The sequence below is a fragment of the Dipodomys spectabilis genome, unplaced genomic scaffold (genome assembly GCF_019054845.1).
Source record: "Dipodomys spectabilis isolate Male_0828 unplaced genomic scaffold, ASM1905484v1 ptg000034l, whole genome shotgun sequence".
NCBI classification, from domain to species: domain Eukaryota; kingdom Metazoa; phylum Chordata; class Mammalia; order Rodentia; family Heteromyidae; genus Dipodomys; species Dipodomys spectabilis.
The window spans coordinates 10215781-10241600 of record NW_024870711.1 but is presented as its reverse complement, the minus strand read 5'-3'; the positions used below and the strand labels follow the sequence as shown (position 1 = coordinate 10241600).

General features: G+C 41.4%; 1 protein-coding gene across 1 annotated transcript; it reads left to right on the top strand.

Moving 5' to 3' along the window:
* Positions 1 to 1198: 1198 nt before the first annotated feature.
* On the top strand, positions 1199 to 18509 carry Xrcc2 (X-ray repair cross complementing 2). The gene is made up of 3 exons (XM_042677200.1): positions 1199 to 1331; positions 4746 to 4827; positions 17204 to 18509. Exons 1-3 carry the CDS (start codon positions 1293 to 1295, stop codon positions 17929 to 17931), a joined length of 849 nt encoding a protein of 282 aa, XP_042533134.1. The 5' UTR covers positions 1199 to 1292; the 3' UTR covers positions 17932 to 18509.
* Positions 18510 to 25820: the final 7311 nt, after the last annotated feature.

The following is a 25820-nucleotide window of genomic DNA, read 5'->3' as shown; positions in this document are numbered from 1 at the left end:
TCACACTCCACTCTGAGGCAAAGGCTGATTACTCGCCTTTGTAGGGCCATTTAGGATATTTCATATATTTTGCAATTACGAATAATGCTGCAGTGTGCTTTTCTACAGTGTTTGAAGTGTGATTTTAAGGTCTGGTATATGGTATTCTCTCATCTCTATATATGAGAGAACTTATATATATTATATATAATATACACATACACATAAATTACATATATACATGTATATTAGTATATAATATACTGATGTATATATACAATCAATACTACTCAGACATATACTACATTATTATATATTACAATAGAGATATACAATATATCTTTATAAAGATTATAAAGTACAAATTATATATGTATGTAAATTGATGAATGGACATTTTGCATTCACTAGTAATAAGACTTCTGCCTCAAGAAAGGGCGTGATAGCCGGTGTATCACATCTGTAAACTTAACTACTCAAGAGGCTGAGTGACATCTGAGGATTTGCAGTTCGAAGTCAGCCCTGGCAGGAAAGTCCCCTAGACTGTTATCTCCAATTAACCACCAAAAAGCCGGAAATGAAGCTGTGGCTCAAGTGGTCAGTGCCAGCCTTAAAAGAAAGAAGCTAATAGAGCCCCGACCCTGAGTTGAAGCCTCAGTACTTGCACCTCCCTCCAAAAGCATAAAGGCTTGGTAAACCCACTAGCCCGGTATATTTTTAAAGCTCTTTTAAATTCATTATTTTCTGTTCTTCTTTTTCCTCTGAAGTTAACCACGAGTTAACATGAAGTCAGTCAGAGGCTTTCAACCCAGGAACGAACGGAAGAGGACTGACTGATTGATTGATTGATTGGCTCGTCCTGGCAGGTTCGCAATCCTGGTTCGGGGCCCCTCCCATCTCGGCCACCCCAATCGCTGCGGCAATCGCCTTGTCGCCTGCAACAACTCTCTCTGCATAAAATGCATTTTGATAATTAAAAAAAAATCAAGTGCGCTGCTCATTTTGCCTAATAAAAACGAATCCAAATTTACGACCGAGGAAAAAAAACGAAAGCACTGGCGGCCTCCCGGTCTCCATGGAGACGAAAACGAGCGGGGTGGAGGGGCGGGGGAGGAGAGAGCGAGGCTGACGTCATCGGAACCACCTGCTTCACTGCGCATGCTCCCTGCCGCTTCACCCGGGCCGGCTCAGTGCGCAGGCGCGAGCCTCGGGCCGGCGCTCCGCCGGTCTGACTGGCTGTGTCTGTCGCGTTGTGGGTAAATGGCGTCAGTGGCGGGAAAGTTGAGCCTCTCGCGCTCCAGGCTTTCGTGGGGATGTGTAGTGACTTCCACAGGGCTGAGTCTGGGACCGAGGTGAGCGTCTCCGGTGGGAGCGAGGGAGTTGAGGGCCCGGCCGCCGCGCTCTGGGGTCTCGGACGGCGGGGCGGCCCGGGGCGTGGCGGCCTGCGGGGCTCGGCCCGGGGCCCGGCGCCCGCCGGGGCGGGGCGGGGCCGCCTCGCTGGGCCGCGGGCGACGCCCGCACGGAGCCCCACCCGCCACTGCCCCACGCCGCCACTGAGGAACTCCAGTGAGAGCTGGCACGTGCGTGCGTACAGACACCTAGCTGTGTGTCACGCACAAGTATGCGTGCGCGCGCACACCTGTGCCGCGTCCACGTGAGGCGCACGGACGCGGGATGCCCAGCCAGGAGGACAGGCCCCGCCCCCGCGCCCGGCGCGCCCGGCCTGTTCCTGGGCATTGCTGCTGCTTCACTGAACACATCTGATCCTTTTCTCACTGCATAGTGGCCTCCACCATGCCCTTGTTGTCTGCTGGGTTCCTTCCTTTAGTGACGTTTCTAGAACAATAACTAGTCCACTGTAGGCAGGCAGTGTTTGTTGAGTGGTTGAATCTCAAGCTTTTCTCCTCCCTCTCCCTTCTTTTTTCCCCCTACTTTGCCTCAGGTTTCACTGAGAAAACCCATCATTTGGTAAGAACTAACAGAATTTTTCCTGTTACCGGTGTCAGATTTCTATTCTAATCTCCATTAGTTTTAGAGAACACACTATATGATTTGTTTTTAATTTTTTTGTTGAAATTGGTTGTATGGTTCCAGAATGTTGTCTACCTCAATGAATTTGTCCTTTGAGTGCTTGAAAAAAAAATGTGTGTTATACTACTACTACAAGTGACATGATTTATATTAGTCTGTTTTGGTTCAGTGTGTTTAGATCTTCTATATCTGCCGATTTTATCTAGTAGTTCTATCAGTTGGCAAGAAGTGGGTGTTAGAGTTCCAACTGTAACTGTGGATTTGTCTGTTTTTCCTTTTTTTTGGGGGGGGGGGTCCGGTCGTGGGGCCTGAACTCTGGGCCTGGCGCTGTCCCTCAGCTCTTCAGCTCAAGGCTAGCGCTCTACCACTTGAGCCACAGTGCCACTTCCGGCTTTTTTCTTTTTGCTTATGTGGTGCTGAGGAATTGAACCCAGGGCCTCGAGCATGCAAGGCAAGCGCTCTACCACTGAGCCACCTTCCCAGCCCTGTTTTTCCTTTCATTAGTGTGTGTGTGTGTGTGTGTGTGTGTGTGTGTGTGTGTGTGTATGTGTGTGTACTGGTCCTAAGGCTTGAACTCAGGGTGCGGGCACTGTCCCTTAGCTACTTTTGTTCAAAGCTAACACTCTTGCACTTGAGCCACAGCTCTACTCCTGGCTTTTTGGTGATAAATTGGAGATAAGAGTCTCTTGGGCATTCTTGACAGGGCTGGCTTTGAACTGTGATCCTTAGTTATCAGTCTCCTGAGTAGCTAGAATTACAGTCCTAAGCCACTGGCACTGGGCTCTTTCTCCTTTCAGCTCTGTCAGATTACTTTGTATCCTGAGGCTTGCTGTTTGTGTTTACACTAAGGATCTCTGTTCATTTCATTGCTGTACAAAGTCCCTTCTTTTCTCTAGTAATTTACTTTGCTCTGTGGTCTACTTTATACAATATTAACATGATAATGCTTGCTTTTAATCACATCTATATTAGTAAGTATACGGGTGCTGATTTTCTCTGAATTTAATCCTCTATTTTGGTTGTTGTTAGTAGTGGTAGCTGTGGGGCATGAAATTAGGGCCTGTGCTTGGGGCTGCTCTAGCACTTTGAGCTACAACTCCACTTATGGTTTTCTGGTGGTAAATTAGAGATAAGAGTCTCATGCCTGGGCTAGCTTCTTCTTCTTTTTTTTTTTTTGGTCCGGTAGTGGGGCCTGAACTCTGGGCCTGGGCGCTGTCCCTCAGCTCTTCAGCTCAAGGCTACCACTTGAGCCACAGTGCCACTTCCGGCTTTTTTCTTTTTGCTTATGTGGTGCTGAGGAATCGAACCCAGGGCCTTAGGCATGCAAGGCAAGTGCTCTACCACTGAGCCACCTTCCCAGCCCCTCGTGGGCTAGCTTCTAACTGCTATCTTCAGATCTCAGCTTTTTGAGTCGCCAGGATTATAGGTATGAGCTCCTGTGCCCAGCCTAGCCTTGATTTGTTTTTTTTTTCTTTTTTTTTAGTAATAGTGGAAAGTTACGTGTGAGTTGGCTGAATAAAGTAGATAACTATGAGGAGCAATGTCAAAAAAATGATACTGATTTGAATACCATACAATAAGGAACTATGGGGGAGAGTTGTGCTGTGTTTTGAGCCATAATAGTAAACAGTTGGAGTAACTTCTTGAGTTAGTTATTTTGTGGAATTTGAATATGTGCTTTTTAAAATTGGATTATATTAGTTATACAGGGCAGGATTTCATTGTTACATTTCCACATGCATTCCACTCTGTTTTAACCAATTTCATCTCCTCCTGTCTGTTCCCCTACCCCTCAATAGCATCCTCAACAGGTTTTCTTATTCTGTTTTCCTTTCCTACACAAAATGGGATAAATTAAAACAAATAACTATATAATAAGTGTTATAAGCACAGGAAGAAATTTAATTATAAGGTAAATTAAAATGAATAGTTTTCAATGAGCAGTTTGGCTTTAGATTTTAAAGTTGACTATTCCTTTAAGGACACAGACATTTTATACCAACAGTTTTGGGTACATTTACAAAAAGTTATTTTTTTTAACTTTTTTTTTTTTTAACCAGTCCTGGACCCTGAAGTCTGGGTCAGGAAGCTGTCCCTAAGCTCCTTTTGCTCAAGGCTAGTACTCTGCCACTTGACTGACCTACGTGCTGTAGGTCGTGCTGGCTTTTTCTGTGATTACTTGGAGATGAGAGTCTCATGAACTTTGCTGCCAAGGCTGACTTTGAACCACAGTCCTCAGATCTCAGCCTCCTGGGTAGCTAGGATTACAGGCGTGAGCCACCAGTGCCCAGCAAAAAAATGAAATAACATAAAGGTAGATGAACACAGTATTCTCAGTCACATTTTCCGTTCTATATATTTCTTCAAATCTTCAAAATTTCAAAGTTTTTCATATGGGATTTTAGAAAGTTAGATAATTGTAGAATTTTATACTTTTTAAAATAATGAGAAGCCGGGCGCCGGTGGCTCACGCCTGTAATCCTAGCTACTCAGGAGGCTGAGATCTGAGAATCGCGGTTCAAAGCCAGCCCGGGCAGAAAAGACCGTGAGACTCCTATCTCCAATAAACCACCAGAAAACCGGAAGTGGCGCTGTAGCTCAAGTGGTAGAGCGCTCGCCTTGAGCTGAAGAGCTGAGGGACAGCGCCCAGGCCCAGAGTTCAAGCACCATGACCGACCAAAAAAAAATAAAAATAAAAATAAAATAATGAGTTTTCTTCTTTTTTCTTTTGTAAGCTTCTTGCCCGCCTTGAAGGTAGAAGTTCCTTGAAAGAAATAGAACCAAATCTGTTTGCTGATGAAGATTCACCTGTTCATGGTAAAAATGCAACTTTAAAAAGTAGTATAAAAACTGAACAATGAAACCTGTTGAAATTGGTTTTAGGAAGTGGGGGAGGTAAAGGGAAGGAGAATGATTGGGATAGATTGTATGGAAATTCACAATGAAACCCTCAATGTACAATTCATATATGCTAATTTTTTAATTAAAAAAAGATAAAGATCATTTCGCTGGATGTAGGTGGCTCACTCTTGTAATCCTAGTTACTCAGGTGGCTGAGATCTGAAGATAGAGGTTTGAAGCCAGTTAGGTCAGAAAAACCCATGAGACCTCATGAGACTCTTTATCTCCAATTAACCACCAAAAAGCTGGAAGTGGGAGCTATGGCTCAAGTGTTAGAGTGCTAGCCTTGAGCACAAAACCACATGGACAGTACCAAGGTCCTGAGTTTCTGTACCAGGACTAGTACACTAAAAGAAGGAGAGACAGACAGAGACAGAGAGAGAGAGAGACAGAGAGAGAGACTGTCACTATTCTAAGATCTATGGAACTAATATAAACAGAAGGAGATCACTAAATGTACAAGTATCTATGTAAAACACACTAGAGTGAACTGGGAAGAAGAATATGTTGGTTACAAAATGTATCTAAGTTAGGGTTTTAAAAAATACTGGGGATTGACCTTTACTTCTCTACTTGAATCACACCCCAGTCCAATAAATTGTTTTATAAAAGAAGTTTTTCCACTCTACTTGTTTGCATATACATACTCTTGCCAAGAGATAATATATAATATATTGCACAATTAAAAATGGAGAAGCAATTGGGCCAGACCATGGTTTAAGTGGTGGAATGATTTAGTAGCAAACAGGAGACCTCAAGTTTCAACCTCATTACCCCAACACACACACACACACCACACACCACACACACACTTTCCCTCTCTCTCTCACACACACACAAACAATAAAATGTAAGGAATACCAGGGGAGAAAACTTAAACTTTCCTTATCTGTGTCAGGTGAAATGAAGTTCAGTTCAACATATGTATAATTAGTTTTAGAGTATACATTGCCTCCCTTCCTCTCCCCCCCAACACAGTATTTATGGAAGTTTTATTACAGTTTATTTGTCATTCTCTTGAGAAGTTTGTAGAGTTATAGGAAAGTCTTTTTTTTTTTTTTTGGGTCCGGTAGTGGGCCTAAACTCTGGGCCTGGGCGCTGTCCCTTAGCTCTTCAGCTCAAGGCTAGTGCTCTACCACCTGAGCCACAGCGCCACTTCCGGCTTTTTTCTTTTTGCTTATGTGGTGCTGGGGAATCGAACCCAGGGCCTCAAGCATGCAAGGCAAGCGCTCTACCACTGAGCCACCTTCCCAGCCCCTAGGAAAGTCTTTAGGTACTTTTTTTTTTTTTTTTTGGGTCCGGTTGTGGGGCCTGAACTCTGGGCCTGGGTGCTGTCCCTCAGCTTTTCAGCTCAAGGCTACCACTCTACCACTTGAGCCACAGCGCCACTTCCGGCTTTTTTTCTTTTTGCTTATGTGGTGCTGGGGAATCGAACCCAGGGCCTCATGCATGCAAGGCAAGCGCTCTACCACTGAGCCACCTTCCCAGCCTCTAGGTACTTCTTGTTCTAATAGAATTGTACTTGTTATAATAGAATTCTAATAGGTACTTTGTTTTTGTTTTTTTTTAGTATGTATTATAAATTTATAGTATAAATATAAATACAGATACATTTTACAAATACGTACAATTTTTGGCTTTCTTTTTTTTTATTGTGAACATACTGTATAGAGGGGTTACAATTACATGGGCAAGATAATGAGTACATTTCTTATCAAGCATTGCCTCCTCCTTTGTTTACCCTTCACATCCCTTCCCAGCCTCCCTCCGCCCCCCAGGTACTTTGATTTTTGTTTCTTTCTTTTTTTTTTGGTCGGTCATGGGGCTTGAACTCTGGGCCTGGGCGCTATCCCTTGGTTCTTCAGCTCATGGCTAGTGCTCTATTGCTTGAGCCACAGCACCATTTCCGGCTTTTTCTATTTATGTGGTGCTGAGCCTCATGCATGCAAGGCAAGCACTCTACCACTGAGCCACCTTCCCAGACCCATGTTTTTTGTTTCTTTTAATGTAACAGCTTTCAAGAAATAGGATTTACTCATTTAAGGGTATAGTTGAGTCATGTTTTGGACAGCTAAACAGTCATGCAGCTGTTGCCACAACCAGGGAAACAAGATTGTTTACTTTTGTGGTTTTTTTTTTGGTCATTCATGGGGCGTGAATTTGGGCCCAGGCACTCTGTCCCTAAGCTAGTTTTTTTGCTCAGGGCTGGTGCTTTACCACCTAAGCCTATTACTGAGTTGTGTCTTTTATGTATTCTAGGCTCAAGACCTGGATATAACAAATACATATTTAGTCCATTCATTTTTATCTTTTGACTGTGCTGACTAATAACAAAAGTTAGTAATTTTGGTGAAGTCTAGTTTATATACTTTCTCTTTTATTGCTCATGTTTTGGTATTATATGTAAGAAGCCATTGCCTAATCTATGGTTAATATTTACAACCCAGTGTGGTGGTACTCACCAGTAATCCTAATGTTGGAAGGCTGAGGCAAGAGGATTGTGAGTTAGCCAGGTGTTGGTAGCTCACGCCTGTAATCCTGGCTACTCAGGAGGGTGAGATCTGAGGATCACGTTTCAAAGCCAGCCCGGGCCCAGAAAGTCAATGAGACTCTTATCTCCAATTAACCACCAGAATACCGGAAGTGGTGCTGTGGCTCAAGTGTAGAGCACTAGCCTTGAGGAGCTCAGGAACAGCTAGCGCCCAGGCCCAGAGTTCAAGCCCCACAACTGAAAACGAGAAAAAAATAAAAGGATTGTGAGTTCAAGGCCAGTTTAGACTATACTATAGTTAAGACACTGACTCAGAAAAAAAGGAAGTAACAATAGCAAATATATATTATTATTATGTCTTAATGCTGGTTGACACATTTATATTTATAAAATGTTCTTTGTCACTTCATACCCATTAGGATGGCTACTGAGCATAACTCAAAGGAGTCATGCAAGGCCCTAAATGCAAACCCCAGCAACACCAAAACAAATAAAACAAAAATCACAGAAAGTAGATGTTAAGAATGATGTGGTGGGGGCTGGGAAGGTGGCTCAATGGTAGAGCGCTTGCCTTGCATGCCTGAGGCACTGGGTTTGATTCCTCAGCACCACATAAGCAAAAAAGAAGAAAGCCGGAAGTGGCGCTGTGGCTCAAGTGGTAGAGCGCTAGCCTTGAGCTGAAGAGTGGAAGGACAGCGCCCAGGCCCAGAGTTCAGGCCCCACACCTGGACCCCCCCCCCCCAAAAAAAAAAAAAAAAAAGAATGATGTGGTGCTGGGTGCCCATGGCTCACACCTGTCATCCTAGCTACTCAGGAGGCTGAGATCTGAGGCTTGCGGTTCAAAGCTAGCCTGGGCAAGAAAGACAGTGAAACTTATTTATCTCCAATAACTACCAGAAAACTGGAAGTGGTGCTGTGGCTCAGAGCACTAGCCTTGAGCTGAAGAGCTGAGGGACAGCGCTCAGGCCCAGTGTTCAAGCCCCATGACTGACAAAAAAAAAAAAAAAGATGTGAGCCAGAATGTAAAGAATTAGAACCGTTGTGTACCTTTAGTGGGACTGAAAAATGTTCTATTTAGTTTAAAATGATACAGTTTTTCCAGAAAATATTGAGATTCCTTAAAAAATTAAAAGGAATAACTACTGTATGATCCAGTATCTTGAAGCATTGTCACTGTTTGTAGTGGTTGGGGCAGGGTAAAGGTGGGCATTCATGGCCCTAGTTGAGAAGTTAGAACCATGGTTCAAAGCCAGCCCTGCTAGAGGAATTTATGAGACTCTTATCTCCAATTAACCCACACAAAAAACTGCAAGAGACGCTGTGGCTCAAGTCACAGAATAGAAAAATGCCTTCATTTCCCATAATAACTTTTGTCTTCAAAGTATGTTTTGGCTAGGCACTGATGGCTCACACCTGTAATCCAACTACTTGGGAGGTTGAAATCTGAGGACCGCAGTCTGAAGCCAGCCTGGTCAGAAAAGTCCATGAGACTCTCATCTCTAATAGACTACTCAGAAATGGCCAGAAATAGTGCTATGGCTCACTCATTTGAGAGTTCTAGCTTTGAGCAGAAGCAGCTCAGGGAGAGTGCTCAGGCCCTGAGTTCAAATCCCAGGACTGGGGGGAAAAAGTCTGTTTTGCCTGCTAATCTAACAACTTCAAACCTGTGTTGTTTTCATAGCATCTCCTTTCCTACCCCTTATTTTCAACTTACTTGTGAATTGGACTGTAAGTTTATCGTAGGCAGCCTGTAATGGGATCATGGCTTTTTATTCCATTCTGATTACTCTGCCATTTGATTGGGCTATTTAATACATTTATATGAACATAATGTACCGATGAGATTAAGTTTATGACCATTTTGACCTGTTTTGTATATGTCTTAATGCCTTTTCTGTTTCTCTGATTTTCCTTTACTGTTGTGTTTTGTGTTAAATAAGTATTTTCCAGCCTATCATTTTAGTTCTCTTATTCTTTTCTCTATTGGTTTTATTTTATAAAACTTTTCTAAGCTATTGCCCTGGGATTAAAACTAACATCTCAATTTCTCTAACAGTCTAGTTTGGATTAATATTTTAATCTCAACAATTATAAAAACTTTACTACTCTGTAGATTTGTTCCTTCTCTCCTGCTTTATTCTGGTACCAATTAAATCTTTATGCATTGTGTGCCTATCCAACATATTAATGTTACTATCAAACTAATTAGAATTTTTGTATAGTTCTGAAACCAAATACATGAAAAAGAATTACAAACATAAAACATGTCTCTGCTACTGTCTTTTGTATTGACCCATATTCAAACATCTAGTAAGGTAAACTTTATAAAGCTGATATTTATATGCTAAAGCAGGTGTTGATAGCACAACTTCTACATTAGAATAATATTTTAGAAACTGAAAACCACTGTCCAGTTTAGTCAGTAGCCAGAATGTTAACCCAAAACTGTATTGGCCCTGTGCTGATGGCTTACACGCATAATCCTAGCTACTCAGGAGGCTGAGATCTGAAGATCATGGTTCAAAACTAACCCTGGCAGGACAGTTCCTGAGACTCTTATCACCAATTAACTACCCCTAAAAAAGCTGGAAGTGGAGCTGTGGCTCAAGTGGTAGGTAGGGTGCTAGCCTTGAGCAAAAAAGCTCAGGGACAGTGCCCAGGCCCTGAGTTCAAGCCCCAGGACTGGAAAACAAACAAAAAACAGTCACAGCTTTTTTTTTTTTTTTCTGGTTGTGGGTCTTGAACTCTGGGCTTGGGTGCTGTCCCTCAGCTCGTCAGCTCAAGGCGAGTACTCTACCACTTGAGCCACAGCGCCACTTCTGGTTTTCTGAGTGGTTTATTGAAGATAAAGAGTCTCATTGCCTGGTGCCAGTGGCTCACGCCTGTAATCCTAGCTACTCAGGAGGCTGAGATCTGAGGATTGAGGTTGAAAGCAGCCCAGGTTCAAAGCAGCCCAGGCAGGAAAGTCAATGAAACTCTTATCTCCAATAAACCACCAGAAAGCTGGAAGTGGCGCTGTAGCTCAAGTGGTAGAGCACTAGCCTTGAGCTGAAGAGCTGAGGGACAGTGCTCAGGCCCAGAGTTCAAGCCCCACGACCGACCAAAAAAAAAAAGAGTCTCATGGACTTTCCTGCCTGGGTTGGCTTTGAACTGTGATCCTCAGATCTCAGCCTCCTAAGTAGCTAGGATTACAGGTGTGAGCCACTGGTGCCTGGCTAAAAATTTAATCAACAATTTATTTTATTTATTTTAATTTTTTTATTTTTTTGTCAGTCATGGGGCTTGAACTCTGGGCCTGAGCACTGTCCCTCAGCTCTTCAGCTCAAGGCTAGTGCTCTACCACTTGAGAGCTATAGCACCATTTCCTGTCATAGCATGTTGTAGATGCAGTAGATACTATAGCTATAAAGCTACCTAGACAAATACCTCTTTGGCACAAAGCAGATACAGGCCTAGGATTCTAGTCCAGTATGCTCATGCACACCCGTAACTTCTGTCTTTGCTGTGTTATATCTGTAACATAGCAGCAAGAGGATTGTGAGTTCAGGATCAGCCCTAGTAAAGTTGGCAAGATCCTGTCTCCAAAACAAAATACATACAAAAGGGGTGCAGACGTGATTCAAATAATAAAACACATGTATAGCAAGAGTGAAGTCCTGAGTTCAATCCCCATTTCTGCAGGGAAAAAAGACTGGGATTATAAAGATTATTAGTAATATTTGTTACCAGAAATTGTTTTAGGGAAGCTTACGTAGGAGATATTGAAGGGTTTTAAGAGTCTCTAATGCTGTGGTAAACATGTTTTTAATGCTTTTTGGATAGTAGTTATTTAGTACTATGTACTAATTCACACTTCTTCAGTACTATAATGACTAACTAAAAATTCACCATATTTGTTATATAGTTAGTAGGATGGTACCAAGATGATGTATTTTTTTGGCATTTCTTTCTTTTCCTTATTTTGAAGGATCTTTAGATTCGTAACTCTTCTACAATCTGTTACCCTGACTCCTTACAGCATCTATTCGTAAGAGTAACTGCCAGGGCCAAACCATCCAGATTTTCTGAGTTTTTTTAAGTTTTTCAAGTGCCAAACTGTAGAACTTTTTTAAAAAAAATTTCATTACAAGTTGTCATAGTCAGTACTTTGGCTGGACAAGGGCGCTATTTTTTGTAACAGCTCACAGAAACATATGAGATAGTGACTTCAAATAGGGTTAAAATGACCATGTCCCCTCCATAGAACATAATCTTTGAACACAATTTTTTTATCTTAATGAATAAGCATGAAAGTTTATAAAATCAGTAGAACTGATTTTTTAGTTCATCATTAGCATATTTGTAGGGAATTTAGTTCAAGGACCTTAATGATAATATTCATATGTAACTTGCAAGTATGCAGATTTTACTTCCTAGTTATGAACGGGAAGTGTTATCTCTGAATTAATCTCTCAACAAAAGACTCTCAGAGAAATTCCTTGGCCTTACTTTCAATCATGCTAAAAACTAAGGCTCAAAGGAATCCATAAGATAACCATAGCTGGAGGAGGGGGGGGAGGCTGGGAAGGGATGTGAAGGGTAAACAAAGGAGGAAGCTGCAATGCTTGATAAGAAATGTACTCATTATCTTGCCCATGTAATTGTAACCCCTCTGTACAGTATGTTCTCAAAAAATTAAAAAAAAAAAAAGATGACCATAAATATCTAATGTTATCTAGAAAGCTTTGCTGATAACTGCCTTCAATAGTCTTTTTCCCCATTTTTTTATTCCCCATTTTTAAAAAATTTTATATTAATTGTGTGTAAGTAAGGGGTTTCATCATGACATTTAGTAGTAGTCTTTCTGAGTTATGCTGAGAGATGTTTGTAATCACCATCCCTCACTAAGAAAATACTTGGCGAAGTTATCGGAGGTATTGCAGAGGTAGAGTGTTTGATAGTATATAAATATTCCTGGGTTTAATCTCCATCATTGCAGATAAATCAACAAATCTTAAAAAAAAAAAAAAAAAGGAAAGGGGCCCCGGTGGCTCATATCTGTAATCCTAGCTACTCTGAGGTCTGAGGATAAAGGTTTGAAGTCAGCTTAGACGGACAAATTCAAGAGACATTTACCAGCGGGTGCCTGTGGCTCATGCCTGTAATCCTAGCTACTCAGGAGGCTGAGATCTGAGGATTGCAGTTCAAAGCAGGAAAGTCTGTGAGACTCCTATCTCCAATAAACCACCAGAAACCGGAAGTGGTGCTGTGGCTCAAGTGGTAGAGCGCTCGCCTTGAGCTGAAGAGCTGAGGGTCAACGCCCAAGCCCAGAGTTCAAGCCCCACGACTGACCAAAAAAAAAAAAAAAGAGAGAGAGACACCTCCAATTAAGTAGCAAAAAATCTAGAAGTGCAGTTGTGGCTCAGGGCCCCAGTTATCAGAAGTGAGGGGGTTGGGGAAAGAGACAAAGACAGAATGAAAGAAAAGACGTTATCAGACGAAAGAGAGAAGCCCAATAAAATACATGGCAAAGTTAAGTTTAATTCTAAAATATTTACCTTCTAAATAGTTTCCTGTATTTTTTATCCCCTGGAGGTCTTCCCTTTTCTCTCCAAATTTTTACATTTCTTTTTTCTTTTTTTTTTTTCGGGTCCGGTCATGGGGCCTGAACTCTGGGCCTGGGCGCTGTCCCTCAGCTCTTCAGCTCAAGGCTAGCACTCTACCACTTGAGCCACAGTGCCACTTGCGGCTTTTTCTGCTTATGTGGTGCTGAGGAATCAAACCCAGGGCCTCAGGCATGCAAGGCAAGCACTCTACCACTGAGCCACCTTCCCAGTCCAATTTTTTACATTTCTTACCATCAGTTATTATCTTCATTTGATCCTCTAGCCTCATGAAGATTCTACTGAATTTTTATACTTTTAAAATAAACTGATCAAAGTACATATATGCATGTATAGAAACATAAGGAAACATTTTACTTTGTATAATTACTGTAATTTTTTAGAAGAAGTAATACATTTATGCACTGCGGGTGTAACTTGGTGGTAGAGTACTTGCTAGCATGTACAAGGCCCTAGGATCATTTCCCAGCACAGCATGATGATGAAGGCAAAGAAGAGCCAACAAACTGTACTACCTATGCTCAAACTAACTTTCTACATCTGGTTGCTGTCCATGATGCGTCTCTCAAATTAGTGAATACTTCACAGTGCCCTTTCACCCAGTCTTCTAAAGCATCTCAGTTTTTTGCCATTTGGTTCACAGAATATTAATGTTAAATGAGATTTGCAAATTACACATCTACTGATTTTTTTTCTTCTCTTGCCATCTTTTTTTGTTTCTTACTTTTCTGATGGATTTATTGTATAGTAATGTTGCATTCTCCTTGATACCATTTATGCCTTATGATGTTTTTCCTCCTGGCTTTTCTGTTGTTATTATTTATTTTGGTGCCTGTCCTGAGACTTGAACTTGGCCTAGGCACTATCCCTGAGCTCTTTAGCTCAGGGCTAGCGTTCTACCACTTGAGCCACAGCCATTTTTAGCTTTTAGATGGGTAATTGAGTAGCAAGCAGTTTTACAGCTACTTCTCAGGGTTTTACCATTCAGGACCAAGGACCTGACAGAATTTCAGTGTAAACTTGGTTTTGGGCTGGGAACAGGCCTGAAACCCACAGTTAGTTACTGTTCTTGCTGCAACTTCTGTGTTGGTTCTTTGTGCCTAGTCTTGATCAAGGGTCTTCGTACCTTTCAGGACTCTGCTAACCAAAACCACGCTTGCCACCTTACTAGATAGCTCCTTTTAAAATACTATGTTCCGGAATTAGACCATTTAGAACTTAGATGTCTTTCTTAGAACTTAGATGTCATTCTTTAGATGTCTTTAAAGAGGATCTTTCGAAGAAAGTGAAGTAAAACGCTTAGAAGACATTGTATTTTGTGATGGGGATAGAATACTCAAGTCTCAATCTTAAAGAAACTGTCAGAAGCTGGGTGCCAGTGGCTCACACCTGTTACTCTAGCTACTCTGTGGGTTGAGATCTGAGGATTGTGGTTCAAAGCCAGCCTGGGCAAGAAAGTCCATGAGACTCTTATCTCCAATTAGCTACCAAAACCTGGAAATAGAGCTGAGGTTCAAAATGGTAGAGCACTAGCCTTGAGTTCAAAAGCTTATGCACAGCACTGAGGCCCTGAGTTCAAGCCCCGGACTGGTATGCACCACACAGAGAGGGTGGGGGAGAAGGAGCGCGCCAATAGGAAATATTGCCAAATAAACAGGCAGTTATTATCTAGTGTGATAATGTGGCAACTGGGAGGATGGATGTTTGGAATTGGCTTTTCCTGCTGCAGTGCCAGAGTCACATGCCTGCAGGAAGCAGCGCTTTCTCAGATGTGACCGGCTTCTCATGGCTCCTTTGTAGAGAAAGGAGGAGGAGGACAATTTTGTACAGTTTGTTTTTGGGAAAAGGAGGAGGAGGATTTGGTGGGGTTTGGTCTGGAGGACACTGTTTCCACAGATCAATGTCAGATGACTACATTGTTTCAGCTTTCCCTTACTGCCATCAATATTGGTACAATGTTATCTTTACTCATCTGGTGTATTGTTTCTATAACACAGAGCAATAGAAGACTGCTAGTGAGGGAGGGGTTCTACTTAACTCCTACTAAGTACTACAGAGGAGAGTCACCAGTAATATGGTTTTATATAATTTTAGTCACTGTATTGCATGTATGTGTGTGTGTATGTGGAGATAAGAATCTCACAAGTGGGTTAACAGTGGCTCACGCCTATAATCCTAGCTACTCAGGAGGCTGAGATCTGAGGTAGGTGGTTCAAAGCCAGCCTGGGCAGAAAAGTCCTTGAGATTCTTATCTCCAAGAAACCACCAAAAATCCGGAAGTGGCGCTGTGGCTCAAGTGGTAGAGTGCTCATGAGTTGAAGAGCTGAGTGACAGCATCCAGGCCCAGAGTTCAAGCCCAATGACTGACCAAAAAAAAGAGGCTCACAGACTTTCCTGCCTGGGCTGGCTTTGAACCGCCATCCTCATATCTCAGCCTCCTGAGAAGCTAGGGTTACAGATATGAGCCACCAGTGCCTGGCTTAAAAGTTTTTTACAAATAAATTTTAAGGGCTGGGAAGGTGGCTCAGTGGTAGAGCTCTTGCCTTGCATGTATGAGGCCCTGGGTTCGATTTCCTCAGCACCACATAAACAGGAAAAAAAGCCAGAAGTGACGCTGTGGCTCAAGTGGTAGAGCGCTAGCTTTGAGCTGAAGAGCTGAGGGACAGCGCCCAGGCCCAGAGTTCAGGCCCACGTCTGGACCTCCACCCCCCCTTCCCCCCAAAAAAATTTTTTTAAGTCACAAATTTTATGTAAGATTATAGTGGAAATTGGCTAAGCTTTTTATTTGTTGTGTATGTGTGTAGTGTTGAGAGCCAGATTTAGGCTTCATGCATGCTAGGTAAGTCTCTACCATTAAGTTATATCCCAGCCTTGTCTGAAGTTATACTTTTTAGGTATAGTATAACTTGCTAGATTTTTAATAAAAATTTTAACCTATCCATAATAACAGTATGTAGTTGTGAGATGCAAGGTGCTATTTCAGAAGGTGTGCCTTATATAGTGATCATAGTAATTAGCATATCAGTCACCTCACATTTGTCATTTCCTTGTGGGAAGAACCTCAAAATCTTTTCTTGTAGCTATTTTGAAATATATATTATTGTCAGCTGTAGTCCCCTACTGTGTAATAGAATGCTTGAAGTTACTCCTGCTAAATTATAACTTTATACTTTTATGCTTTTATATTGTTTGAGAATACCTCAGTGTCCAGTGGTTTGTAATAATAGGAAATAAAGTATCTGAATTTTTAGATACACTGTAATTTGATTGAGGCCTAAAAATCTGCTTTTAAACATAGTGTTTCCAAATCAGATGGTTCAGCCATATATTAGCAATAATGACAAACAAACTAGGAAGAATTGGAACATTAGTCTTTAATGCATTTTGAAAAGTTCTGGAAGCAGGACAATTTCCCAGGTGGCATTTTATTTAGCTTGTACTGCTCTTGAAGTTAATAAGACCTATATAGAAAGAAATTTGGAATCTTTAAAGTTCAAAGTGGTTGACTTTGGCTTATACTATGGGGGAAAATAATTTATTATGTAGCTAGATACAGTTTCAAGAGATATTCCTTTTGTGTGTGTATATGTATATGTGTGTGTTTGTGTGGTGCTGGGGATTAAACCCAGGGCCTCATGCATGCTGCACAAGTGCAACCCTCTCAACGCTGATAGCGTGAAGCACCTTATTAGGGATGACTCTCACTAGCCAGTGACAGAAGTCCAGTTGAGGGAGAGGCTTATTTTCCCCTTGGTGCAGTAGTATGGGGTAGGCCGCAAGCAGCTGGTGTAGGATCCCTCTTGTTATCCAAAGCTGGGCACAACTGTCTGTCTTTCATCTTCACTGGTTGGAGATGGCTGCGCCACTTCCACACAAGGAGTGACACCTGCATAGAGTGCAAAAAAACCTTGAGGCCCCAGCAGACATCAACTTGCCTCTTGGCAGCTACAACTATTCACCTGGCAATCCCTCTTTACAAGGGAGACTGAGAAACATGATTTTTAAGGTGGATCCATTGCCTCCCTCCACAACTTGGGAGTTAACATGTAATGCTTTCCCTACTCATTTGTATTTGCTTGTCACATCCATTTGGCAAATGGATTTGGATTCTGACATTCCTTTAAATGTTTCCTTGAACCTTTCTGCATGCAGACTTCTCATTACTGCGTTTTGACTGGCATTTTTAAACTTTACACAGGTGATATTCTTGAATTTCACGGTCCAGAAGGAACAGGAAAAACAGAAATGCTCTATCATTTAACCGCACGATGTATACTTCCACGGTCAGAAGGTGGATTGGAAGTAGAAGTCTTATTTATTGATACAGATTACCACTTTGACATGCTTCGGCTTGTTACAGTTCTTGAGCATAGGCTATCGCAAAGCTCTGAAGAAATGATAAAGTGCTGCCTTGGAAGACTGTTTTTGGTTTATTGCAGCAGCAGTGCCCAGCTCCTGATCACCCTCTATTCACTAGAAGCCATGTTCTGTAGTCACCCCTCTCTCTGTCTTTTGATTGTGGACAGCCTGTCAGCGTTTTACTGGATAGACCGAGTCAATGGAGGAGAAAGTGTGAATTTGCAGGAGTCTACTCTGAAGAAATGTTCTAAGCTTCTAGAGAAACTTGTCAATGAATATCGTTTGATCCTCTTAGCAACGACACAAAGCATAATGCAGAGAGCTGGAGCGTCAACAGAAGGGCCGGCTGCTGCATGTAAACTGCCCTCGGATGCCGACTCGGACTTCAGGCCCTATCTCTGCAAGGCCTGGCAGCAAGTGGTGAAGCACAGGATAGTCTTCTCCAAACACCAAGATAACCAAGATACTAACGGTACCACCCAGTTCTCCCTAGTTTCACGTCATTTAACAAGTCACAGTTTAAGAAAACACTTTATTATCAGAGAAAGTGGGGTGGAATTTTGTTGAATGTCATAAAATATCTTTTACAAGCTATAATACAGGTCTTAAGAAGTCTTTTATAAGCTAAAGTGATTTCATTCTAAAAGTTTTAAAAGTCTGAGGAAAGTAACACCACAATGTTTCCACACAGAATGGATTTTTCTTTCTTTTTTTTTTTTATTGGCAGTACTGCACATAATGGATTTCTTAAATTAGTGTTAGTAAAACTACAGGCTGTTCTGTTCCTAATATCAAAGTGATGTTAACAGTTAAAACTTTGAACCAAGCTTGTTTTAAAACTAATATACATATTTTAGACTAAATAAAATGGGCTTTTATATAAAACTTGGTGTCACAAGTTTGGAATTCAGTTAAGCATTTCTTTAGGAAAGTTCAAATGTGTTCCTAGTCTCCTTTGCATCCTCCCTTAGGAGGTGTGTCAATGGAAGTACGTCTGCAGAGCTGGGAATTCCTTAGCCACAAGGCAGAATTGGTTGTATAAATAGCCCAGCTTCCTCAGCCAATGAGAAGCCACTGAGGTATTTCTCAGAGCAGTCTTGGTAGTATGGATTCCCAGTTTCTTAGAGCATTAGTCATTGTGTGTGTGTGTGTGTGTGTGTGTGTGTGTGTGTGTGTGTGTGTGTGTGTGTGTGTGTGTGTGTGTGTGTGTGTGTGTGTGTGTGTGTGTGTGTGTGTGTGTGTGTGTGTGTGTGTGTGTGTGTGTGTGTGTGTGTTGCCAGTACTAGAGTTTGGACTCAAGGATACTGTCCCTTAGCTTTTTTACTCAAGGCTGGTGTTCTAATACTTGAGCTACAGCTCTACTTCTGACTCTTTTTGCTGGTTAATTAAAGTCTCAAAGACTGTCTTGTCCAGTCTGGTTTGTTTCAAAATGCGATCCTCAGAGTTCAGCTTTCTGAGTAGCTAAAATTACAGGCCTGAGCCACCAGGTCCCAGTTAACATTTTTATTTTTGTACATTTTTATTACATCTAATACAGGTTACAAATAATTTACAGATAATTCATAAGTTGGAGGGATATGCTAATTTTACCCTCTGGTCAGAATGTGTGATATATAAAATCTATTGTTCTGCTTTAGAGAATTGCTCTTTTTAGCTCATAAAAGACATGAAGATTCAGTTACCTTCTTTCTCAAACTCCACAGTTTGCTGAAGTGTGCCTGACAAAGTATTCATGGAAAACTTCACCTGTCAGAGCAGAATTCTAGCCTTGAATAGGAGAGGACTTTCCATTTCTTCTTTATATAGATGAAGTATTAATTTAGCAGAATATAAACTTATTCTTGAGGAACATGGTTAAAAAATAATGAACTTTGGTGTTAAATTATCAGCTGAATATTAATGTGTCAGACCAAAGACTTAGTTATCTTAGAAAGATTTGCCATCTGACCTGATGGAAAGACTTGAGAATACTGGTTAATAAAAATTCTTTTAAACTAAAAGTTGTATGGGACTTTGTGAATGCAATAGAAAATTTAATACTTGCAAAAAAAGAATCAGGCTTCAAGGGAGAAAAGTGAAATCGTCTCATAAATTATGTGGATAGTGTATACAGTGATGCTGAATAAAAGCAAAAGAATAATGAGAATGAGGAATGACAAATCTTAGAAAATGTATTCCATTACCCATAAAATGGGGATGCTAATACTGTTTTCTCACAGCAAGCTTTTTATAGGGTCATTGTGAGGCTAGTAAAAGGATGTGTGTGGAGCCTAACTTAGACATCCATTTGGTAACTGCAGCTGAATATTAAGACAGTGCTTTCCATACCACTTCCTTCAGATGTTTGAGGTCCTTAGCTTTTAGCTACAAAAAAGTACTGTTACCAATCATCCAAAACTCAGCGAGACTGCCCTGCTATGTAGATATATTAGACCATCCTATCTAGGAATGGAAGTGTAATAAAGATACCTTCCATTGAGCAGAACCAAAACACATTGACAAAATTACCTCACTAAAGGAACTTCTGAAAGTTAATACCTTATGGAGGAAAAGACTGAGAAAGACTGAGGTATCAAAAGTAAGGGTGAGTGAAATAACTGGAAAGCACTGGAATAAATCTGAGGAATATTGGTGCCATAAATTAAATTAGACATTAATGTATGGCAGGAAAAATCATAAGTCTATAGCGCATTAGGTTAACTGAAAATAGATTAAAATTGTATTTTTCTAGGAGTAGGAGCATGGCTAGCCCAAGTGATATGCTACTTGCCTAATAAGCATGAGACCCTGAATTCAAAGCCATTATCACCAAGAGAATAAAACCCATTATCATCTTCAGTTTTTCTAAAAGAGATGAAAGGTAGATCAACCTTTACCTTTGATTAAGAATTTGTCAATTTGATTTTGGGCTGTCTGTATATATGCTCTATATATTTTAGAGATAATTTTACAAATTTGAATTTACAAATATATTCTACCACAGTATCTAGGTACCACTAATATATATTAAGGAAAAGAAAGGAATTGTCAAAATCAGGACAAATGCACACATGAAAAGATGGATTTAACAAGCATGAAATAACATGATAGAAGTAGATCTCACCAAATGGATTAAACTCTCCTGCAAGAACCCAAGATCATTAAACTAGTTTTCTAAACCATCCTTTATATGATTTTTGGTCAGCCATGGGGCTTGAACTCAAGGCATAGTTGCTGTCTGAGCTCTTTTGCCCAAGGCTAGTGTTCTACCACTTGGAACCATAGCCCATTTCCAGTTTTGTGGTGGTTAATTAGAGATAAGAGGCTCATGGAATTTCTTGCCTGGGCTGGCTTTGAACCGCGATCCTCAGATCTCAGCCTCCTGAGTAGCTAGGATTACAGGCATGAGGCACTAGTACCTGGCTTTGCTATATGCTTTTTAAAAGCTTTTATTTATGTATATATGTATGTATATATATATATATATTATATATATACACACGTGTGTATATATATAAAATATATATAGTAATTTTGAAATCCAAAAGATGAATCCAGAGAAATATCAAAAGAAAGCTTTTGTAGTTGTATAAATACATTTTTAAAAGATGATAAGAAGCCAGGCAATGATGGCTCACTCCTGTAATCCTAGCTATTCAGGAGGCTGAGATCTGAGGATCATGATTTGAAGCTAGGCCAGGCAGGAAAGTCTGTGAGACTCTTGCCACCAGAAAACCAGGAGTGGCTCTGTGGTAGAGTGCTATCTTTGAGCACAAGAGCTCAGGGACAGCGCCCAGGTCCTGAGTCCAAGCCCCGTGCCCCATCCCCCCCCCCAAAAAAAATCGGAAAGTTTACTAGAAGAGAAATGACAGAGTATGTGGCACTGACGTGCCACAGAGGAGACAGCATTGTAGCCTGTCACATTTTACTGCAGCAATACTTTCCATTTTAAGGAGTTGGGGTCATAGCCCAGTGATAGATGTTTCCCTAGTATATATGAGGGGCTCTATGTGTGATCCTCAGCTGTTAGTCTTTTAAAAAATATATTCCATATAATATTTTAAGATAGATTTTTTTTAAAAAAGCCAGATGCATTGTCTGTAAGCCAAGCTACTTAGGAGGCTGAGATCAGGGGATGGCAGTTTATAGAGACAGATTTAGAAAAAAAGAAAAGTTCTCAAGCCTCCAAAAGTTTGCATGGCTGGGCATGGTAGCACACGTCTGACATCAGGAAGTTAAAATTGGTGGACAGAATCTCAAGAAAATTAAAACACTGAAAAACCCTACGGTTACGGGACTTGGATTGTTAAATTCCTGCACAGAAGACTTTAGGAAGATTTGAATTATAGTAGGATTTTGTTTATTTTGTGGTGCTAGAGATGGAATCTAGGGCCTTGTACATGTTATGCAAATACTGTACCGCTGTGCTACCTCGGAGGTAGCTATTGTGGTCTTGGGAAAGAGCAGGACCTTGTTTCATAAATAAATAAATAAATAAAAGATTTGACTAGCACTGATGGCTCATGCCTGTAATCCTAGCTACCAAGGAGGCTGAGATCTGAGGATCACAGTTTGCAGCCAGACTGGGCAGAATTGTCCATGAGCTCATCTGTGATTAACCGCCAGAAAACTGGAAGTGGAACTACGGCTCCCAGAGGTAGAGCACTACCCTTGAGCAGAAAAGCTTGAGATAGTTTCAAGGCCATGAGTTCAAGCTCCATTACTAACTTATTAAAAGACTTAAAAACAGGAAGAGAAATAACATGATTGCTTAGTCCCTTCTGTGTTACTGTAACAGAATAACTGGGCTAGGTGACTTAGAACAGACATTTCTTTCTTACAGTGTAGAGACTGCTTGAAATGCTTTGCTGCCTCATTCTGTGGTAGAAGTCCAAGCAGGAGACGGGGCAGGGTGAGCAAGTTGAACTCTCTTTTCTACCTCAGATCCACTCCCAAGACAGCACCACAGCCCACTTGTGAGCATGAAGCCTCCATTACCAAATTAGGCCCCTCCTCCCAGCCCTGTGCATTTGGATTCCACTTCCAATGTGAATTTAGGGCAGTATATTCAACTATAGCCATAATATAGCAGGACAGAATGAAAGGACACAAGAAGATCTTATATCTAAAACCATGTATGAATGAATATATAAATGATTACTGCAGTTGACATGAAAATTTTATTAAAATTTTTCTTGCCAATGGGTTTATTTTGTTTTTTGTTCTTTGTTTTTTTTTTTTGGGTCCGGTCATGGGCCTGAACTCTGGGCCTGGGCGCTGTCCCTCAGCTCTTCAGCTCAAGGCTAGCGCTCTACCACTTGAGCCACAGCGCCACTTCCAGCTTTTTTCCTTTTTGCTTATGTGGTGCTGGGGAATCGAACCCAGGGCCTCATGCATGCAAGGCAAGCGCTCTACCACTGAGCCACCTTCCCAGCCCCATATTTTTGTTAATTTTTTAAAAACTATTAAGTAGTTGTACAAAGGATTTCAATTCAGCGTAGTAAAATGACAATTGTAGACTGGATTTTTAAAATATATACTTGTTATTTTTAACATAGCATGTAGATATAACCATACAGGAAACAACATTAAAGGAATGGCAAATGATTCTCTGAAACGTGGTAAACAGCTGGTGTACCTATACAATATCAAAGATAGTTTGACACACATTCAATGGGGACCAGCGACTAGTAAGCCACTCTCCTCAGGCTGAATATGGATTGGAAGTCTCAATAAGGAACCGGACATGTGGAATTGGTTTTTAAAAAATGTGAAAATGTTGCTGTTGACATTTGCTAAAACCCCTTCCACTAAGATGCTATAATTTTTAATAAATACACAAGAAACCAAATGTCAAAAAAAAGATAGTAAGCAAAGAAGCATTGCCGGAGGTAAAGATAAAACATACAGTTTTCCATTCACCAGGAAAATGTAATGTTCACAGGATTATTTATTTATTTATTTATGCCAGTCCTGGGGCTTGAACTCAGGGCCTGGGCACTGTCCCTGAGCTTCGTTTGCTCAAGTCTAGCACTCTACCACTTGCGCCACAGTGCCACTTCAGGCTTTTTCTGTGTATGTGGTACTGAGGAATTGAACCCATGGTCTCATGCGTGCTAGGCAAGCACTCTACCACTAGACCACATTCCCAGCCTGTTCACAGGATTTATGAGGGCAACAAGTAAATTTAGAATCATGGAGGACATTTTTTTTAAAGGTTGGAGACCAGGACTCAAACTCAGTACCTGATGCTTTTGCTCATTGGTAAGCATTCTAGCCTCCAACCCTTTGGTGAAGATTGTTAACAGTGATTGGGAAAAACAGTGTCCATAGGGTTACCAAAGATTGACTAGGATAAACAAACACCACCCCACCAATCAAGTGCAGATTAAGTTTTGGGTTTTCTAAGACAGGACCTCATTCTTTAGCATGGACTGGCCCCAAACTCTGCACTCCTGCCTCAGCCTCCTGAATGCTGAGATTGTATGCATGTACCATCATGCCTGACCAGAATGCATTATTTTAAAACGTGCTTATCATTAAGTTTTGGCTTTTTTGTTGTTGTTATTGTTGGTCATGGGGCTTGAACTCGGGTCCTGAGCACTGTCTGTCCCTGACTGATTTTGTTCAAGGCTAGCATTCTACCACTTTGAGCTACAGCTCCCCTTCCATTTTTTTCTGGTGCTAATTGGAGATAAGAGTCTCACAGGCTTGGGCTGGGAAGGTAGCTCAGTGGTAGAGCACTTGCCTTGCATGCCTGAGGCCCTGGGTTCGATTCCCCAGCACCACGTAAGCAGGGAAAAAAAAGCCGGAAGTGGCACTGTGGCTCAAGTGGTAGAGTGCTAGCCTTGAGCTGAAGAGCTGAGGGACAGCGCCCAGGCCTAGAGTTCAGGCCCCATGACCGGACCCAAAAAAAAAAAAGAGTCTCACAGGCTTTCCTGCCTAGGTTGGCTTTGAAGAATGATCCTCAGATCTCAGCCTCTTGAGTAGCTAGAATTACAGGTGTGAGCCATCAACACCCAGCCTGAATTAGGTTCTAATGATTATATACTAGCCATAAATTTCTCAACAAAATTTGAAGGGAATCACAGACATGATTATATCTCAAATAAGTTAGAAAATCTGCATATACTATAAATTAGAGAATATTTTGAACTCATTGGTGAAAATATCAAAAATTTGAGAGGCATAACTGAGATAAAACTTGAGGAAATTTATAACCTTAAGCTCTTCTATGATGGCAGAGGGAAGCCAAAATATCATCTAAGTAAATAACTTATTTTCAAGGAGATGTTGAATAATGAATTAAATCACATTCCCTAATAGAGGAAGTGTAATAGAAGCAAAGCTAGAGGAATAGAGCTGTGGCTCAAGTGGTAGAATACCAGCTGTGAGTTGAAGCCACAGTACTGGCAAAACCTGGGGGCTATAATTCAGCCCTCTGGAAGCTGAGGCAGGAGGGTCACAAGTTCAGAGCTTACCTGGGTGGGCTCCATGGTGAATTTGACACCAGCCTGGGCTGCGTAGTGAAACCCTGTCTCCCCCAAAACTAATAATAAAAGCAAAATTAGTGAAATAGAGAACAAAAGTACAATAGAGTCACTGAAGCCAGTTGTTGGTTCTTTGCAATAGCTACAAGGAGACAAAAGAGGGGAAGGTGCGTATAACCAATATCATAAATAAAAAAGTTGTATCACCATATAATTCTATTACTCCAGGAGGTGAGATGTTAGGAATAACTATGTTCAAAAGTTTTCAAAAATGAGGGCTGGGAAGGTGGCTCAGTGGTAGAGCGCTTGCCTTGCATGCATGAGGCCCTGGGTTTGATTCCCCAGCACCACATAAGCAAAAAGGAAAAAAGCCAGAAGTGGTGCTGTGGCTCAAGTGGTAGAGCGCTAGCCTTGAGCTGAAGAGCTGAGGGACAACGCCCAGACCCAGAGTTCAGGCCCACGACCGGACCCCCCCCAAAAAAAGTTTTCAAAAATGAGCCAGGTGCTGGTAGTCACTCAGGAGGCTGAGATTGATGGTAGCGGTTTGAAGCCAGCCCAGGCAGTTACGTCTCTGAGACTCTTATCTCTAATTAACCACAGAAAAGCCAGAAGTGGAGCTGTGGCTCAAGTGGTGGAGTACTAGCGTTGAACAAAAAAGCTCAGGGATGGTGTGTAGGTCCTCAGTTGCAGCCCCAGTACCGGCACATTTTTGAAAAGTGGTGAAAATAGGCAAAGCAGTTTTAAAAAAATCACCTATTTAAACTAGCAGAAGAACCTGATAATAAATTTAAGACTTGGAAAACAAGATTGTGATGGCTTTCCCAAAGAGTTCACCTGTGCAAATGTTTTTGAGAGAATATGTTGCCTGTTTGCTGTTTCCCCCCTTACTGTATAGACTGTTTTATGCGTGCTGTGTTTTGTCTTTTCTCATCAGTATATATCGGTCTAATCACTCTCAAACCTCTGTTTACCATTTTTAACTAACCT

What these genes read in the sequence shown, in the direction of transcription:
- Xrcc2 (XM_042677200.1), top strand. Translation starts at nt 1,293, where the DNA reads ATGTGTAGTGACTTCCACAGGGCTGAGTCTGGGACCGAG. An exon ending in GGGCTGAGTCTGGGACCGAG is followed by an intron (nt 1,332 to 4,745) that starts GTGAGCGTCTCC and finishes TTCTTTTGTAAG; the next exon opens with CTTCTTGCCCGCCTTGAAGG. An exon ending in TGAAGATTCACCTGTTCATG is followed by an intron (nt 4,828 to 17,203) that starts GTAAAAATGCAA and finishes AACTTTACACAG; the next exon opens with GTGATATTCTTGAATTTCAC.